General features: G+C 36.9%; 1 protein-coding gene across 8 annotated transcripts in view; it reads right to left on the bottom strand.

Moving 5' to 3' along the window:
- Nucleotides 1–6,762: 6,762 nt before the first annotated feature.
- The window catches only part of retn (retained), a 163,851-nt gene continuing 151,081 nt past the window's right edge, over nt 6,763–19,532 (bottom strand). For 4 of the 8 annotated variants that reach the window (XM_089735344.1, XM_089735345.1, XM_089735346.1 and 1 more), the window contains exons 5-10: nt 17,417–17,600; nt 14,635–14,776; nt 13,680–13,890; nt 12,533–12,680; nt 10,322–10,539; nt 6,763–9,483 (exon numbers count right to left, since the gene is read on the bottom strand). In XM_089735344.1, the coding sequence (XP_089591470.1) occupies nt 9,356–9,483; nt 10,322–10,539; nt 12,533–12,680; nt 13,680–13,890; nt 14,635–14,776; nt 17,417–17,600 (1,031 nt within the window). In that variant the 3' untranslated portion in view covers nt 6,763–9,355. The remainder of the gene's footprint in view (nt 9,484–10,321; nt 10,540–12,532; nt 12,681–13,679; nt 13,891–14,634; nt 14,777–17,416; nt 17,601–19,532) is intronic. The other 4 variants (XM_089735349.1, XM_089735350.1, XM_089735351.1 and 1 more) reach the window with 1 other exon arrangement.

Raw genomic sequence — 19,532 nt, 5'->3', positions numbered from 1 at the left:
CCTTTTTTTATTGCTAAGACGGGTGGACGGCCCGTCTGGTGTTAAGTGGTTACCGGAGCCCATAGACATTTACAACGTACATGCCACCACCCACCTCGAAGTATGGGTTCCAAGGTCCCAGTTTTTACAGTATAATTGCTGCCCCACCCTTTAAACCGAAACGCATTACTGCTTCACGGCAGAAATCGGCACCTACCCGTACGGACTCACAGGACATCCTACCACCAGTAATATCTACCTACTGATAAATAAATAAAGGATTCTATAGACATCGCATCGTGAATCCCGCGAGCCGGGGCCGAAGCTCCTAAGAGGTCGACTAAGGGGCGCGCGGTGTGTGTGGGACTTGACGATCTGCAGATGTTAGGAGCAGACCGCGGGCCCAATGATGCTTAAGGGCCTTACCGCACCAAATGACTCCCCTGCACTCTTACACCCGACGTCCGATCTCCGTCCGGGGTCAGAACCCGGTCAGAGTAGGAGGGTTCCCGCGGTGAACACTACAACCAGACTCGCGGCGCCAACTCGAGGACGCTCGACCCGACGAGTCGTCGAGGCGATAGTTGACGACCAACGACGCCGATTTCCGCGGATACCCCGCTGGGTCAGAACCAGCCTACCGAATCGGAACGCGATACACCGCCGACCGGGTGAATCCCATCACCCAGCTTAATAAAATATGAGGTCGAAATCTCAATTGAATTCTACTGCAGCCGTCCTAGCAAACCGGAATGCGTGATTGCTTCGCGAACTTTCCCAGATAATTTGTCTCCCTTGTAAATTTTCCGAACTGCCCGCACAAGAGGACTGAGGTTACAAGATTAAGGACCGTAATATCAATCGTAGTTTAAACTAAAATCGAAGGCTTAAACGATCACTAAAGATCAACTCGTAATTTCAATTATAGCCAAACTCTCCGGGCTTTAAACTGTCTCAAAGTTTAGCTCCTTCGTCTTATTATTTAGTTTTTATTTATTTCTAATTTCCCGTTAAACTGCCATGTTGCCTCACTAAGTTTGCTAACAATTCGTTTCTGATTTCGAAAAAATGAGAGCATATTGGTTTCTTTCAACATACAGTTAAAAAAAAAAATGTTTTATCAAAGCACAATTCACCTGTCAAATACAGTAAAGTAATGTCAGTTTGAGACCTGATAAAAGATTGAAAACAACGAATGGAACGCAAAATGTTGCCATATGTCAAAACAAACAAACCATGTATGATGATATTAAGGGCCCTAGTCAGTTGCCAACATTTTTGGTTTCAATTTACTCGCCACAATAAGGGATCATATACCTAATAACAATTCGAATACAATGAAAAGTGAAAGGTGTTCTTTTTGTTTTTGTGAAAGAAGGACTACTGGTGTCCCAGAGGCCTTTCCACTTTCACCTGGACAGGTGGGCGAGTACAGGCTCAGTCAAGAGGGGTGGGATTTGCTAACAACTGCCCGAGCGTTCAGAACAACTCTATGACAGCTGCTTCGCCAATGAAAGAGAAAGCAATGTAAAGAGTCAAAACAAATCTTGGGCGGAATTTAAGCACTCGTTTACCATTGCCTCTTAACTTTATTGTCGATCAGTGTTTTCGATTCAGTGTTGTTGATCAGTGCTTTATTCAGTTTTTTGTCCTCAATTACTAAATTTTTTCTCCGTTGTCTATATTCTGTTACTTTCACTAAAAGTTTTCCTGACTGACGTTTTCCACTAAAATCGTTTGATCGTCTTTAATTGGAGTCGTGATGTTAATATATTATGTATTGTTAAACTTTTTTTTTGTTTGAAAACCAATAAACAATAGAGTATATCTATTTTGTGGTACTCAAAATGGGTGTAACATATCATTTTGTGACACGTTAAGAAGATATATAATAATACAAACAACATGTTTCCATCATTAACATTACATAGAGGAATAGAAAGTGAACAAAGAAATAACAGGCATATAAAGGAAACCATTTTCAAATGGACAAAGATCTACTTTGATTTTCTTTGAAGTCATAACGAATTTTGTTATTCAAAAAGATCCGGTTAAATCTACTCTTAATAAATGAATGAATGAATTATTTTATTTCAGACAACAACCAGTCCAGATGTGTACATAGTATCAGTGAAACATACATAAAAAAAAAACCAATCAAATAAAAAAGATGCATTTATTAAAAATAACTAGAGGTCCCGCAGTAGTCAAAATTCGACTATATAATATGATCATGCAACTGACAAATTATTATTTTTCCCATATATAACTTTTTTTTCAACACCTTGTTGCCTTTTTTCATATACTAGAGGTCCCGCAGTACTCGAAATTCGTCTATAATTAATTGGTATTGTAAGTTTGTACACTATTATGATTGTATTTTGTACTTCTATAATCACAAATTTCGCCAAGGCAAATATTAATAAAGACAAACAACATTTAATCTATTCTCAGTTTGGCCACAGACGTCAAGAACAAAAGTTTGACAATAAAAAGTATGCATGCGTGTGTGCGTCAAATACATGGTATGTAGTGTGTGTAATGTTTTCTTTATTGATTTCATGTATCTTTTATGCATTATTTTAAAAAAATATTAGCATTGTGCACTTCTCTATATTCTCTATAAGTGTGGAAAATTTCATACTCCTCCGTCCGCGCAATTTTCGTAAAAAGGGATACAAAGTTTTTGCTTCACGTATTAATAATAATATAGATTATCAGTTGAATTGAATACATTTCAAATATTCCATTCAACTGATACTTACTTCGAACCAATCATTATTGTTATTAATGTAATGCCGTCAAATTTCGTGTGATATTGCCAATTAATAAATTCCACTTAGACATTATTCATAAGCATGGTAGGCAGCGGCTTGGCTCTGCCCCTGGTATAGCTGACGTCCATGAGCGACGGCAACCACTCACCATCAGGTGGGCCGTATGCTCGTTTACATACACGGCAATAAAAAAAAACTCTGTTATGTCTATGTTTAAATGTTAATACATATAATAAAATTGAGATATTAACATATATTATCGCTTAGACAGTAATAAAGAAAACTGTCCGCTTGCCATTTGTGATAGTGTCGTAGCCTAAAGTATATGCTGCCGGTGTTCAAATCCCGTAAGCAAGTACTAATGGCTAATGGAAAGAATAAAAATTAATGTGTGACAAAAATCAAAACTGCAAAAATTATAATTTGCGTAATTACTGGCGACATCTTATGACCGCACGGGTAGGTATCGTAACTCTGCGAATTTCTATCTCGAAGTATTAACGTGGCTTAGTTTGAATGATAACCGTTGTATTTTACAAGCGGCACGCCCTCGCTTCGCACCCCATATTATATAAACCTATTATTTATTTATTTTTATGATTTTTTTATTATGAATTGGGTCGTGAGCTTATTCGCTAGTTTGGACAATAAAAAAAAAAAAATTTTTAAAAGGAACAGAGTTTAACATGATTTTTTGCTGTTACGTCGCCCTGGTGATTCTATTATTAAATTTTTATTTTAGTGACATCTACAAAGACACCAAGTTATTTCGAAACAACTGCCAATGTTATTTGACTTAACATTTTGGAGGTCCCTAGATGGCGCAGTTAGAGTTAGTTAACTTTCAATAGATGGCGTTACTTTAAGTTGTCAGTCTGTTCACAGATGGCGCTAGCTGAAATTTAAATCAATTTGTGTCGTAGTTTTTGAATTTACAGATTTAAAAAGGTTTAGATTAAAGCCGACTTAATCTAATAGGTGTATGGCTCTAATAAGAAATAAAAAAATAAAAAGGGTTAACTTTCATTTTCTATTTATATCATAGCACGTTTCAGTCAGTTAGGTATGTACTCATTGACATTTGTATTTAAAATATCTGCGAAGTGAATAGGAGGTGAATGAAGTTAGCCCCTCAAAAAAAATTTTTTTTCCTATTTTATACTTATTTTCTATTAATTCGTTTGTTCATCATTTGTTTATGATTGTTCACTGTTAATAATTGTTTGTTCTGCATTTATTTATTTAAAAAAAATATTTAAAAATATACCTACAAGTTAGCCCCTCTAATGCAATTATTAATATTTTTTCATCCTTAATGACTCGTAAATATTCATTTTCGATTGTTCTTATATAAAACACGTTTGTTCTCTTTCGAAATTACTCGTTTTTTGTTTAATTTACTATTTTTATTAGTTGAATAAATGTATGCAAAATATGTGTACTGCGCATGCGTCAACTATAATGCCTAAACTTTCTACGCGGTTTTAATCGTGAAAAAAAAAACAAATATAAATCCTGAAGGAGCAATTAATTGGTATACAGTTTAATTAAAAAAATAAAAAAATAAATAAATGAAATAATGTGCATTGGCGTTAAGTTAGACCAAATACATTTTTTCCATCCTCTTACCTATCGTATTAAAATGTTATTTTACTAATGTTAGGAATATAATTTCGACTGTGTAAAAAAGTTATTATAATGTATACCTATATTATCTCTTGAAAGATAAATAATGAACATATTTACTTATTTGTTTATATTACCTATGTGAACTCCCTATCTTTTTTATACCTTCATAACGATAAGTAGGAGGATGGAAAAAATGTATTTGGTCTAACTTAACGCCAATGCACATTATTTAATTTATTTATTTTTTAATTTTTTTAATTAAAATGTATACCAATTAATTGCTCCTTCAGGATTTATATTTGCTTTTTTTTTCACGATTAAAACCGCGTAGAAAGTTTAGGCATTATAGTTGACGCATGCGCAGTACACATATTTTGCATACATTTATTCAACTAATAAAAATAGTAAATTAAACAAAAAACGAGTAATTTCGAAAGAGAACAAACGTGTTTTATATAAGAACAATAGAAAATGAATATTTACGAGTCATTAAGGATGAAAAAATATTAAAAATTGCATTAGAGGGGCTAACTTGTAGGTTTATTTTTAAATAATTTTTTATAAATAAATAACTACAGAACAAACAATTATTAACAGTGAACAATCATGAACAAATGATGAACAAACGAATTAATAGAAAATAAGTATAAAATAGGAAAAAAAAAAATTTTTGAGGGGCTAACTTCATTCACCTGTGAATAGGTACTATCGGGTAAAATTAAATGCTCGGCATCACTAGACTACGTCGGCATTTTGTTTCATTGTCTATCTACGTTGTCGTCCAAATTCTACGTCGGTTTTTTTTTATTGCGACTATAGATAAGAATAGTATGATAATGTTTATATTCGGATTGTATATAATTTGTACTTAAACCATCACTCACCACGGTGGAAACTCATCTATATGTGGCAAAAAAATCATGTTATTCACAGGTCTTATAGACATATCAATACAAAACTCTTTTATTTATAGAAATATCGTGGTTCTTTCACGGAGCTTGCTGCTTAACCAGAACTGTAGAGCAAACTCTATGGCTCACCCTGGAGGAAAAAGGCCATAAGACAAAATATGCCGTCCGACTTCAACCATATCATATTAGTCCTTTTTTATGTTTGAGAGATTACTGGTGGCCCAGAGGCCTTTCCAGGTTTTCCCAGGACAGGTGGGCACGGGCTCAGACAGGAGGGGTGTGATTTGCTAACAGCTACCCGAGCGCCCCCAAAGGAGACCTAACAACTCAAAAGTAGCTGCTTCGCGAATAAATCTTCTACTGGATCGGAATCGCGACTCGCTGCGAAGATCCGACGAGAAACTCAGCGGGCTGATGTTTAGATTAGGTTGCACGTCGAACTCTTTGCTGAGTTCGACTAGTATGGTTACCGGGGCCCTTTACTCCTAGTGTTAGAGCTAAAGGCGTCTAATCAAAGTGTGATTGGATCTGATGGTCTGTAAGGACGTGTCTAGTGCGTCAACGGTGACTGGTTCCTGCGTGATCAGGATTCGGGGAGTAGTTAGCGGCGGCAACGATACGGCGATTATCATGACGATATCAGTCCTACCACATTAACACTGATATGTCTTTAAATGAAGACATGAGTGTATGAAGAGGATATAATACAATTTGTTCATTTTGAGAAAACGAGCAACAAACTTTTGTTACTTGTTCTTTTTCATCGTACATCACATGCAATTTCTAAAAATAGCCTTTAAACTCTGAGCATTAAGGTATAATATGATTTATAGGCACATAACACGTTCATTCAATGTGAAAACTCAAAAATCTGAAAAATAGTAAGTACTTAACCCCTCCATCCACCCAATTATTTATATTGCACGTAGTGCTTAGCGGTTACCGAGGCGAACAGATATCAAAAGGCACCCAAATTAAGACATGCGGTTGAAATCTAATTGAATTTAAATACTTTCTCGTCGTATTCGTCAAAGAGCACGACGTGCAATCTAGCCCATAGACAAAACCCCATGAGTTTCTAGCCGGATGTTTTCAGTGGGTCGCGATTCCGATCTGGTGGCAGCTTCAGTGAAACACTAGGTACACTTGTTATGGCTACTGCCAGCAAGTTCGCTCAGGTTGAGCCACGTGAGTACGTCCGCGCGTGGTTGGAATAGCTTTAGGATTAGCTATTTTTTTTTCTTTGAAACTGCCACCTTTAACACCGGTACCCATACCGACGGGAACGGAATCTAAATGTCCCATCCGGAAACGCGGCTATTATAATTTTGGCGCTTTGATTTTCTGACAACTTAAATTTTAATTTTAGAATACGTTTCCAGATTCTGTTCAATCATCATAATATTATTATTATATTGGCAGTTACTGAAAATCAGGATTTTAAAAAAAAAGAAAAAAGACTATAATTTTTAAATACATAATTATTTATTCGTGTATAATAATAATTATTAGAATACATCAAATTTTTTTGGTGTAATACGAAATTCGCTAACGCGGTTTATTATTTCGGCCTCGGCACGGCGTAGGCCGGAAAGACGTGTGTTCCTTAATATTTATTGTACATTTACAGGAATGTACTAACTAAAACTAATTAGCTCGACTTTATAACGGCCCTAATAGAAAATAATACAAAATGATTCGTTAAAAAATTAAATACGTTTAAATTATTATTAAAATCATTAATGATAAAATTGTTAAATCAGTCATTTACATTTTCCTTTTTAAACTTTACAAACATCGCGCCACTTGAAACTCGTATTGACGTGGATAATTTGCCAATTTCATTTGTTTTTTTTTTTTTTTGGAAAATTGCATATTGCACTTTTTTTTGTCGTCAAGTTCTCTGGGACGTCAAGGAAAGTATTATGCAACTTATTTTTAGTAAGGACACGATCACCGTAATCGTAAATTTGTTTAAAAAAAATATAACAAACCTCGACCTTAAGACCTCATGTTTGCTAGGCAGCTAGACAATTATAAAATTAAATAAAAATTAAAACACTTTATTTTAATTAAAAACAATTTGTCTCGCTACGACGTGTTGCGAATCCACAGTACGACGAATATCTAGAAATACCATCTTAATTTACCATTCGTATATCACTGTAAAAAAATGCTTAAAACAAAAAGTATTTTCTTGACATTTCTTGACAATCCGTAACGCAATCATTAATAACACGCATCGTCCCAGTTTGTTGACTCATTATTGCCGTTTATGATTTGAAACATTTGTGGCCAAATCCATTCACAATCTCCATTCCCATTCTCAATGAACTGAACTTAATAACTTACAAGTAATTAAAACTAAGGAAATGGCATTAAAACGTTAAATCGCCTACAGTAAGTGGGCTGAATCTCCTAGAGCATAGAACATTTACTACAATGTAAACCTATCCGATAATATTATGACTAAATTATTCGAGTTTCTTATTATTTTTTTAAGAATTTTTTTTTTGTTAAGAACCACCAGATCAAGATACTAATTTTAATTAGAGCTCTCTACTTTTAAAAGATCAAGCTTTCAGTATGCAAGTCTCGAATGTCATTTCAAAATCGTTTCGGCCATCCGAGTGCTTGCATAGTGAAAAAGTCTTTGAAGCGATTCATAAATACCTACAGCCTAAAATACAATACTGGATCATTGATATTTAAAAAATAAAATATACACCTTCGGGAAACGAATCACATAACACGTACATGGTTCATATGAGGCCGTCAGAACAAAAGTGGCCTATCCTACATCTTTTCGTATTCTTGGTTCTACCCAATTGCAATTTATTTAAAACATAATAAAGATGCAAAACCGGCATATCCCTAGTTTCGCTCATAGATAGCAGATGGCTTTGTCAACATTATTTTTGCGCGTTTTGTTTTTGCCTATGAGGCAGTGTAAAAGTAAATTGAGACATCATTGTCTCCATGCTTACTATAGTAAGCTCAGGTAAGCTTAGGCCACTTTTGCGCTGACGGCCTCATATAGCCCTCTCATTTAAAACCTCATTCTGACATACACGATATGTACATTAATTTACATAACAAACAAAAAATACACGGACGCGACACCAACCATCACACGGACACCGAATCAAAACACGAATCCAATGAATCGATTATAAATTACCAAGTAAAAAAAAATATCTTTAACGCTATATTTACATCAATAATTGTCATTTTAATTGTTTATGACAGCGAAAATTAATATCAAAAGAAAATTAATTAATATACAGAACGAGACGATATATTTCTTTATTTTACGCGATAATTCCGCATTCGTCTCGGGCAGTGCGATGACAGATTTAACGACTACATTATTTATTTTGAGAATCACATTACAACCGAAAACTCTACCGTACCGTAAATCTTTAAAAATTTGATTTTCACCAAGAACATTTTCGCAGGGAAGCTCTACGTGTAAAATTATTACCAGTTATTCGCCGTCGCGTTCATATTCGAAAGGGGAGAAAGGGAAAGAAGATACTTTTTCAGTTTATCGTCTACTTTGAACTTGTAAAATTAAATAATTGCGCCTTTCTCCTCACCTTTCTAGCATTTTGAATATAAGCGGACGGTTTTCCCCGGAACGTATACTAAGTTATAAAACTGACTGGCTGAACTGCGCGTTGTTGAGAAAACGAGAATTGCGTGTCAAATTTAGTCAATAACACTTCTAAAGAAATACACTCGCACACACGAGGCAAAATTGTATCCGGCAGCGTTCCGCCGATAAATGCATGTAAGCAGTAGTGGCAGATCAATGAAAGAAGATGGGTGTGATTCCATAGAATTTCTCGAACACCGTGGAACATTCGGTACAAATTCTGTGAATTCAGAGGCTCTAAGCGATCAGCCAGATCATATCATTGCCGACAATCCTCCATGCAATTGAAGGATTTTAATTAACAACGCGCAGACTTTGTGTGGTCAGCCTTCAACTCAATCTTTGGTTTTGACGGTAGTTTTCAATCTGTACCTAAAACAATGTTGATGACTTGTTACGGTCTAGGACACCATTTGCCTGTGCCCGTTCTGACCGTTGCTGTTTTGCGATGGGAACAATACGCCTTCGTACGTGACGCCATTCAGTTCGATGGAGACTACGAGTTGCTGGTCCCCAGTGCTGGCGTCACCTGCGAACGATATAATGTGCGTTTAGTACATTCCATTTGTGTATTTATACATAATTATAATAATTTGTGTATCCTAATTCAATTAATTTTATAGATATTAGAAAAAAATACGTGTCTAATATATTCTTGGGACTGCACGTGTTTTTAACCGACTTCAAAAAAGAAGGAGGTTCTGAGTTCGATGTTTTTTTTGTGTATTAGTCAGAACTTATTTCTAGGTGAACCGATTTTGGGGATTCTTTTTGTTTTATTTGTAAGAATCTCTTATAATCGTTAAATTTTATCAAGACCACCATCTATCTGAGCAGTAGTTATTGAGTTATCCTTAATAATGTTTAATTGACTACGTCTACATTGATGATATTATCATTCTATTAAAAACTATTCAATTCGGTTTTCTTTTTTTTAATTTTGTATTATGTTCATCTATGAAGCATTAATGTGCTGCAAAATTTACGTAAACAAATTATGAAATTGAATTTTTGATATACACAAATGGAGTAGTAGGAGTAAAGTTTTGTTACTGGTGGTAGGGCCTCTTGTGAGTCAGCGCGGTTGGGTATAACAGCCCTGCCTATTTCTGCCGTGAAGCAGTAATGCGTTTCGGTTTGAAGGTTGGAGCAGCCGCTGTAACTACACTGAGACCTTAGCACTTATATCTCAACGTGGGTGGCGCATTTAGGTTGTAGATGTCTATGGGCTCAAGTAACTACTTAACACCGGGTGGGCTGTGAGCTCGTCCACCCATCTAAGCAATAAAAAAAGCGTATGTTTTCGTATGAATGAAAGTCGGCCTTAGTACATTGGGCAATTGATTCAAAATCCACATTCCACTCACCTTTAGTAGTGATTTTAAAGGCAGCAGCCCCGTTCATTCCGTTGGAGCCGTTGACCTGGGGGGTGTTGCTGCAGGGCTGGCGCGGCGGGGAGGGGAGGCGCGGGGAGGGCGGGCGCGGGGTGCGGCGCTTGGCGGGGGGCGGCGCGGGAGACCGGCACGCTTCACGCTTGCAGCCGCTGGTGATAGAATTCGGACTCTCGCTAAGGTTCAAGGCCTCTCTGCGAATGAGAGAACAATTTTAGAACAGTCTAATATCATTCTTCATGGGCTTTTGAGGTTTTTTTACTGGCGGTAGGACCTGTTGTGAGTCCGCGCAGGTAGGTACCAGTACCAGGTGAAACAGTAATGCGTTTCGGTTTGAAGGGTGGAGCAGCCGTTGTTACTGTACTTCTCAAGGTGGGTGGCGCATTTACGTTGTAGATGTCTATGGGCTCCAGTAACCACTTAACACCAGGTGGGTTGGAGCTCGTCCATCCATCTAAGCAATGAAAAATAAAATAAAAAGAATCGTGAAATTTTGTTATTAATCAAATATTTATGTTCTTTTTAAATTTTTATTTTTCTTATGGCGTACTGTTAACATTTAAATATAGCCTATATTTTTGTTGTTTTTAAAATTGCTGTAACATCTCATAGTGTGTTATAAGGAGATTGCTGTACATGCGGTGCATTCGTGTTGAGCGATGCACCGGTGTTCAAATCCCAGGCGGGTACCAATTTTTCAAATGAAATATGTACGTACTCAACAAATGTTCACGATTAACTTCCACGGTAAAGGAATAACATCGTGTAATAAAAATCAAACCCGCAAAATTATAATTTGCGTAATTACTGGTGGTAGGACCTCTTGTGAGTCCGCGCGGGTAGGTACCACCACCCTGCTTATTTCTACCGAGAAACAGTAACGCGTTTCGGTTTGAAGGACGGGGCAGCCGTTATAACTATACTTGAGACCTTAGAACTAATATCTTAAGGTGGGTGGCGCATTTACGTTGTAAATGTCTATGGGCTCCAGTAACCATTTATAACCAGGTGGGATGTGAGCTCGTCCACCCATCTAAGCAATGAAAAAAATAAAAAAATCGTGAATTTTTGTATTAATCATATATTTTTATGTTCTTTTAAAATTTTTATTTTTCTTATAGCGTATTGTTAACATTTAGATTTAACCTATTTTTCCGTTGTCTATAAAACTGCTGTAACACGTCATAGTGTGTTGTTATAAGAGATTGTTGTACATGCCTGTAACTGGCTTACATACCAGAACTTAATTTTGTACTTGTTAATTTTAAGCTTCAATCTTTTGTGTGTATTGCCTTTGGTATGTCATAAATACATAAATAAATAGAAATTACTTTAAAAAATCTTATCTAGAAACTGATCACTTTAATACTAACAGCATTAATGAGGATATTGGACTACCGTTTTTCTAACGACGACGTTTTTAACCTTCCAAATAACGAGACCTCAACTTTTTATGAAATGTCAGATTTATGCGTAGAATGTCAGAGATATCACAGCTCTTGACTAGCTAGTAAAATAAATAATAATTTAAAAAAACTAACAAAATACGCTTTTATAGAAAATCCTACTTTTCAGGATATTATCAAAATAACCCTTCGACTCATATCTGTTAATAAAATATTTATAGCTACTTATATCATGCACCCCACGCTTTTTTACAATAAAATCATTACTATTTTTAATTCAAATTTAAATTTATTAAAATTTATTTTCTATTTTTTAGTTGTATTTTCTATAAAAGCGTATTTTGTTAATTTTTTTTAAACAATTATTTATTTTTCATTTTTTACTTGAATTTCAATTCTTCTATTTTTTTTTTAAATATTGATTTGTCATCGATCCTTAATAAGTATACCAACATTTCGAGTTAATCTGACGTTTTGAAGGTTGCCAAAATCATGTTCAAAGATTCCGTTACAAACATACATACGTCTGAAGCTAATAAAAGCGTATTAATAATAAATAATAGTAGTTATAGTAAAAAATTAAAGTTCCGCCGATAAATTCAACTATTCAAATCATAAACCTCAATCAACTGTGCTCATGCAGATGAACTCTACTCCATGCCATTAGGTGTCTCAATCGAAGAAGCTAAGATAGTTTCCGATGAAATTTATAGGTATGAAATTGAATTTGAGTTGATTTTTTTGAATTTGTATTTAAAAAAAAAAACAATTATATTCTTACCGCTGCGGTTCTAGTTCCGGCTGCGGGCTATGGTTGTTGTTGTTGTACAGAGACCAAAGGGTCAGTCGGGACACATCAATAGCGTTGAGGGCGTCACGCGGCGAGATCATGGGAGTGGGCCCGTTACCGCCTGGTGGCGATTCTGAACCTGAAACATTGAAATCTCATGTAATCCAATAACTCATAGTTTTTTAAGTTTCGAATAGAACGTAAATAACACAACTGAGTCGTCTATTATCAAAGGTGGCAATCTGTGCATTTGGACAAAAACTTTTTATTGATAAGTCAATACAGATTGATTTGAATATAATCGTCTCCTTCAAAGAATACGGTTCAAAACCTGCATTAAATAAAGGTCAATACTTAACCTGTTATTTATCTAAGATGTCGTTCAGAAGAGTTTTATGACTGCCAATGGAATACAAAGTCAATAATTCGTTTTTCTGATTTACCAATAATTGTCAAAAAGTCACATTGCCGGCTTTGATAATAGTCGACTCAACTCTACAAAAAAATCAATCTGTATTGACATATCAATAAAAATTTTTTGTCCAAATGCACAGATTGCCACCTTTGATAATAGACGACTCAAATATGATGCTGATGCATTTTGTTTCATATGTGGTGAATTTATTAAAGTTCAAAAGCAAACTGTTTCATGCCATGTATTTTTTTCGTCTAATTACGATCTAAATATCGAAATTTTATGCTTTGCAACCAAAGTCAAATTTGGTGTTGACCCGTGTAATGGGTGTGTTTGGTAAACACAGAAACTGTAGGGTATTCGGAACGTTGGTAACAGGGAATTAAATTCCATACAGTATGACGTCATTTGAGGCCAAATTAACGTAAACATAGTATCTGTATTGGGTCACCTAGCGTAAAGCTATTACTGGAGCGTCATCACAATGTAAATGTTGCGGCCCATCTTGAGACATGAGGTCTCGTAGTCTCAATTGCATGCCCAAAATAACTAGGATCGTGGTATTATGCGGACTTACAATACATCATACCACCTTTTTTTTATATATTACTTTAATGACATATAAAACGTATTCACATCATATTCTATACTTTCACTCTTTCTCAATCTCTAAATTATTCTATTTTGTTTCCTTAAATTAAAATTTGCCGCTTTAAAACTCACCATTCCTCATCATCTCCCGCTGTTGTTGTATCATCTTCATATATTCCCTTACTCTGTATTCAATATCGTGTTGTGAGATGTGAGTGGGGTGTGGAGGCAGTGGCGGCAGACGTGGTACTCCAGCAACTCCTCCTCCGAGGGACAGAGAGAGCGGCTGCATGTGCTGGGACAGCTGGGCGAGAGAGGCCGGGACTCCGCGATTCAATGGCGGCTGGAATAAAGGGGAAATTAAACCCTGCAAGTTTTGATAAGTTAGCCCAGTTATCTAGTTATAATCTCTTACATAATAATATTTACTTAAAACTGTCATTAGGTCAGCGGATTTTAGCGAAAATTGTTTAGCGGTGCTAGTGATTACAGGACAGTGTTGCTTACGGACAGTCGGTCTCAACTACTGAATTCACCAGCTCAGTGGAATATTATTTATTGGATACTATAAAATGACGATGCGACCCTGATAAACGTATATACGAGTGGAATCGAGACATATTCATCGCCTGACTTAAGAAGAGTGAAGACGTCTCGGAACTGTCATAGCTTTGTGTTGCACAAGCTCTTTGCACGATTACCATTCAGATTCAGCCACAATGTCAAATAAAATAATGAAGATATCTGTCCATTCTGCGACATATACGTGTTTAGCAAATAAATCAGTAGTTTTTTTTTTCTACCTATTCTTGTAGCCGCGTGGGGTTATTCTAGATTCGCCGAGCTTGTAGATGAGCTCACGGGGCTCCTGACGACATTGCTAACACGAACCCTAGCAAGAGCCGTGCTTCGCAGAATCTATCACCGGATCGGAAACGTGGCCCAGTGAGAAAATCCGGCGAGAAACTCAGTGGACTGTGTCTTTGGGTGAGCTCGTCCACGCATATAAGCAATAACAAAAAAAAAATTCGTTTGCCATCGATATATTACGTTTGCATGAAAAATTGAGTGTAAAAATGATTCTCACCATAGCTAAAGCAGCTTGGGCGTCGTATTGTCCGGAGGCGCGTCTTCCCTCGCGTTTGTTACCTTCAATAGCAGCATCCAACTCGCTGCGCGTGGACAGATTTTTCTTCTCACATTCATAGTCGTATAGGTATTTCATATATCTGTAATGCGTAAACTTGCGATTAGTCCAACGAGCCATACAAAGCTTAAACTTAAGGGAGAAGAACTAACTATGTTACTGTCGACATGCTTAAGAACCAATTATATAATTAAACGTTGATCACGTCCTAGAATAACGATATTTAAAACAAAATTTACATTTTAATCTCGCATTTCTATTTATTACGAGGGATAAAATTTATGAATTTATCAATGTATGGAAATGGTAGTGCAAGGTAGAGGGGGAAGAGGTCGACCGAAGAAGACATGGATGGAGTGTGTGAATGACGATATGAGTGAGAGAGGAGTGAGTGTTGAGCTGACGGCTGATAGAAGAGAATGGAAGAAATTTGCTGTGCCGACCCCGTAAAATTTATGATAAAATTTCGAAGCTAAACCATAAAAGTAGTTTTAAATATGTACGATCCGCCAAAACCGAACATAACACTAGAACGACGATGTTAATGTTTTCCAGCTACGTTATTTAAAAAGACCAGAATCGCCAGTGGTTTCAGTCAACTAAAAAAAAAACACTCCGAACATTTCGACGGCATACGTTATCAAGAAATCGGTGTCAACCGTCCAATAAATCTAAAAAACCTCTAAGACGATGTCAACGTTCAATTTCTTTTGTCACAGAACATCTCTGAATAGTTGAGTGCCTATATCTGGCGGAACATGACACGCCTATAAATCATACTACAAGCCCAATTATTATCAAAAGCCTATCCTTCAAAATAATAATAGAAGCATCCTATTACATTCTTAATCTTATTCTTACGGAGAGTTAATTTTTATACGAGCAGAGTGACAACCATTCGTTACCATAACTCATATTAAGCGCTCACATATTTAATGCGTAATACAATAGCAGCTTTGAACGCGCCGCTGTGCACTCTTCATAAAAATGCTGGGTTCGTCTTTGTCGAAAACCTCTAAATATATGACATTCATCATTAGCGTCCATCTAACTTTATTTTGGTCACCGCAGTGCCTTAAATCATTAAATATCCATAGGGCGTTATCGCATCAAGCATAAGTACGTTGAAAACTAGGTTGATACGAAGAAGTAAATTTTAATGCATAAAATGTTTTTGTTGTTTGAGTGATTATTGGTGGCCCGGATGCCTTTCCAGTTTTACCAGTACATGTGGGCTAGCAAGGGCTCAGCCAGGAGGGGTGGGATTTGCTAACAGCTGCCCGAGCGCCTCCAAAGGAGACCTAGCAACTCAAGAGTAGCTGCTTCGCGAATGAATCTACTACCGGATCGGAATCTAAAATGTTAGTATCAATGATAACGTTATAAAGCGAACACACGCTGGTAAAGTACACAATATTATATAGAGGTTGCATTCAAAACGTTAACGTCGTGCGTAACGGTGCACAGTTTGAATTAGAAACATAAGACACCTTTATTCCGACCGACAAAAGGAGGTGAAGGAACTCAACAGAAAGATAAATGAGAAATTATATCGGCCGAGATGAGTTAGGGGTTATTAATTATGAAGACGTCACATTGTCGCGGTCGACGCTCACGTACGTATCTATTGTCGTCAATGTTTTGTCTCCGGCTCGTGAGAATTTGAATGAAGGTGTGCGGATACAAAAGCGCTATCGAATATGGAGCGAAGCGAGGACAGCTTCTGACTTGTTTTAGGACCACACAAGCCACTATGAATAGTTTATGGATACTGTGAAGCGATAAACCGCTTGAATACATAGATTAGATGAGACACAATACAATCCAATACGTCGACGTTCGGATTATAATCTAGGATACGGGAACACGTTTGTGACAATCGAAGTCTTCGCTGCGCTTTCGTAACGTTATTTGTGATGCTAATAGTAGAAAGCGATTCCGTTTGATACGGGCGTAAATTGGATCGTGGCGTAACTCATACTTGTAATATTTTATTCGTTGTATATCCTATCAGCGCTAAAAAAATATTCTACGATAGCAAATCCGACTTGAATTTTACAGTAGTACGAAATATAGATGTATTAGAAGTTAGCTTTTATCGCGGGCCTTGAACGCGGCGACCGAATCATGAAATTCCGTAACGAAAAAAACCTTATACCCCTCACTCCGCCTACCATGTAGCTCGCGTTCAACACATTCACACGTTGCGCTTGTGTAGTGCTTGTGAATAAGCGCGTGGCGTGACGTCACACTGCATGCGCATCATGAAAAGTCTGCCCATCGCTCTCTCGCGCGGTCTAGCTTATGAGTGTGAAGGGGACAGTTAATGTTTTGCTTTTATTAATGTTTAATATAGCGTGGTCTTGTTTTATTATTGTTTTAATATTAAATTATCATTGTCTAATTATAATTGCATAAGTTGATAAAAAATGCTATGCAATAGCTTTACCGCGGCAGTTCCCGAGTGCCACACGTTTTTTTTTTTTTTTTATAGATTATACATGTAGATGTCTATGGGCTCCAATAACCACTTAACACCAGGTGGGCTGTAAGCTCGTCCACCCAATTAAGCAATAAAAAAAGGGTATCTTTTGTAACCTTTTTTTTTTATTTCAACGTTGGAATTATATTTTTATGATGATAACCTTTAAATAAACCTGTGCCTCTAACCTTTTTTTTTATTTTTGCTTAGATTTAGTAATACAGCTTAATGAGTACTCACTGAGTGCGTAAAGTGAAGGCAGCGGACGTGATAGAAGACGGTAGCCGGAGTCCCTTAATTATCTCCTGCCAGAGTTTCTTGTTGATCACCTCCACGAGCCCTCCACGTGCGATCACAAGATTATACAGCTCGTACAGGTCTAGGACCGATTTAGCCATAATCGGCAACCGGTTAATCGGTGTACCTGGAACAAATAGAAAACATTGTTGATTAAACTTTAGAGCGATTCCTGTTTTAGCTTATTAATTGTTTAGGGAAATCATAAATATAAAATTTTGTATGATTATTTTTCAATGGGGGAACACACTAATAAGTATGGCAACAAGTTGTACAACAAGAAATAATAATATTTCGCTCTGAATCTAGTTTTTATCAAAACTAGTACATAAAAATACAGTTCACGCTCTAAACTTTAATGAAATTTGATTTTTAAGCGGTCAATATGAAAGAGTTCTGCATTTTCGCGTTCTTAGCACAAGATTACCGAATCCCACATAGGCAACAACTGGAATACCTATTGTTCTAATTACATTGATACAACTGTATATAGCCCTTCGAATCGAAAAGTATGGATACTACTCAATAGAATTAGGCAGAACAGTAGACCAACAGTCTGGCAATACCACCGTTTATTTAAATGAGTAAAAAAATTTTCAACGGCTATTTTATTAAGAAGGTACTGTAAATATGTCACGAAGATCTTTCGGTGAGCCGGTGTTGCTTATGCCAGTCAATATGTTGTTCGATGCGTAACCACGCCGAAGCAGTCTAGGAATGTAGTTCTTAGTTGTATTAAAATAAGATTTATTTGACGCGTTGTCGTTACGATTCCGTCAATCTTCCTCATCCGCGATTAGCCCGACTAAACACCGCCGCATTAAACAGTCAGTGACACAATGAAGGACAAAGGGGGGAAATCGTGGTAACATTCGTATCCGTGGTAACATTCTCGTCGTCTTTTAAAATAATTTGACTTACCATCAATATTATAATTCGGGCACATTGGTAATTTATTTGCGATTAAATTCCACAAAGGAAATCTTTTATGAAAATGTAGTTTTCTCGCTATCTGCCAGTAGCCTTAATAGGTGATTCGGGCTTGACCTTAAATAGTGAAAAAGCTCACGGGGCTCATACTGAGATAATTCACTAAAATCTGCCCTAGCAAATTCGCTGAATCATTTTTCTTTATTGCTTAGATGGGTGGACGACGGTTACTGGAGCCCATAACATCTACAACGTAAAATGCGCCACCCACCTTGAGATACAAGTTCTAAGGTCTCAGTATAGTTACAACGGCTGCCCTACCCTCCAAACTGAAACGCATTACTGCTTCACGGCAGAAATAGGCAGGGTGGTGGCACCTATCCGCGCGGACTCACAAGAGGTCCTACCACCAGTGATTACGCAAATTATAATTTTGCGGGTTTGATTTTTATTACACGATGTTATTCTGTCAACGTAGAAGTTAATCGTGAACATTGTCGAGAACGTATTTCATTAGAAAAATTGGTACCCGCCTGTGGGATTCGAACACCGGTGCATCGCTACATAGGAATGCACCGGACGTCTTATCCTTTAGGCCACGACGACTTCATATTTGCGATTAAATTCCATAAAGGAAATATTTTATGATAATGTAGTTTTCTCGCTGTGTACTAGTAGCCTTGGGAGGTAATTCGGGCTTCACCTTAAATAGTGAAAAAGCTCACGGGGCTCATACTGAGAGAATTTAGTAAAATCTACCCTAGCAAGAGCAGTGCTTCGCTGAATCAACCACTGAATCGCGCCCCGTTGAGAAGATCCGCCGAGAAACTGAGCGGGTCGTGAAAACGTACGCAAAGCACGAATGTTCATATATAGAACCGCATCGTATCGCACGATAGATGATTTACGAGGTGTGCGAGCGCGTCTGATCGTCGCTTTTACGACGGAACGGCAACGCGCCGGATTTAGAATTTCACGTGCGGTCAATAATTCACCATTACCTATTACTGCATACTTACGGCGGCAAAGATGTACTGGCTGGTACGCTTTCAATAGCATTAAAAGAAACCTTTTCAGCGAAGAATACACTACTAAAACGTGTTTGCTGTTTGTCTATTTAATCTAAATT

This window comes from Bombyx mandarina, chromosome 19 (genome assembly GCF_030267445.1).
Source record: "Bombyx mandarina strain Sakado chromosome 19, ASM3026744v2".
In the NCBI taxonomy this organism is placed as follows: Eukaryota; Metazoa; Arthropoda; class Insecta; order Lepidoptera; family Bombycidae; genus Bombyx; species Bombyx mandarina.
The sequence above is the reverse complement of the archived record's forward strand: the minus strand, read 5'-3'. Positions and strand labels throughout refer to the sequence as shown.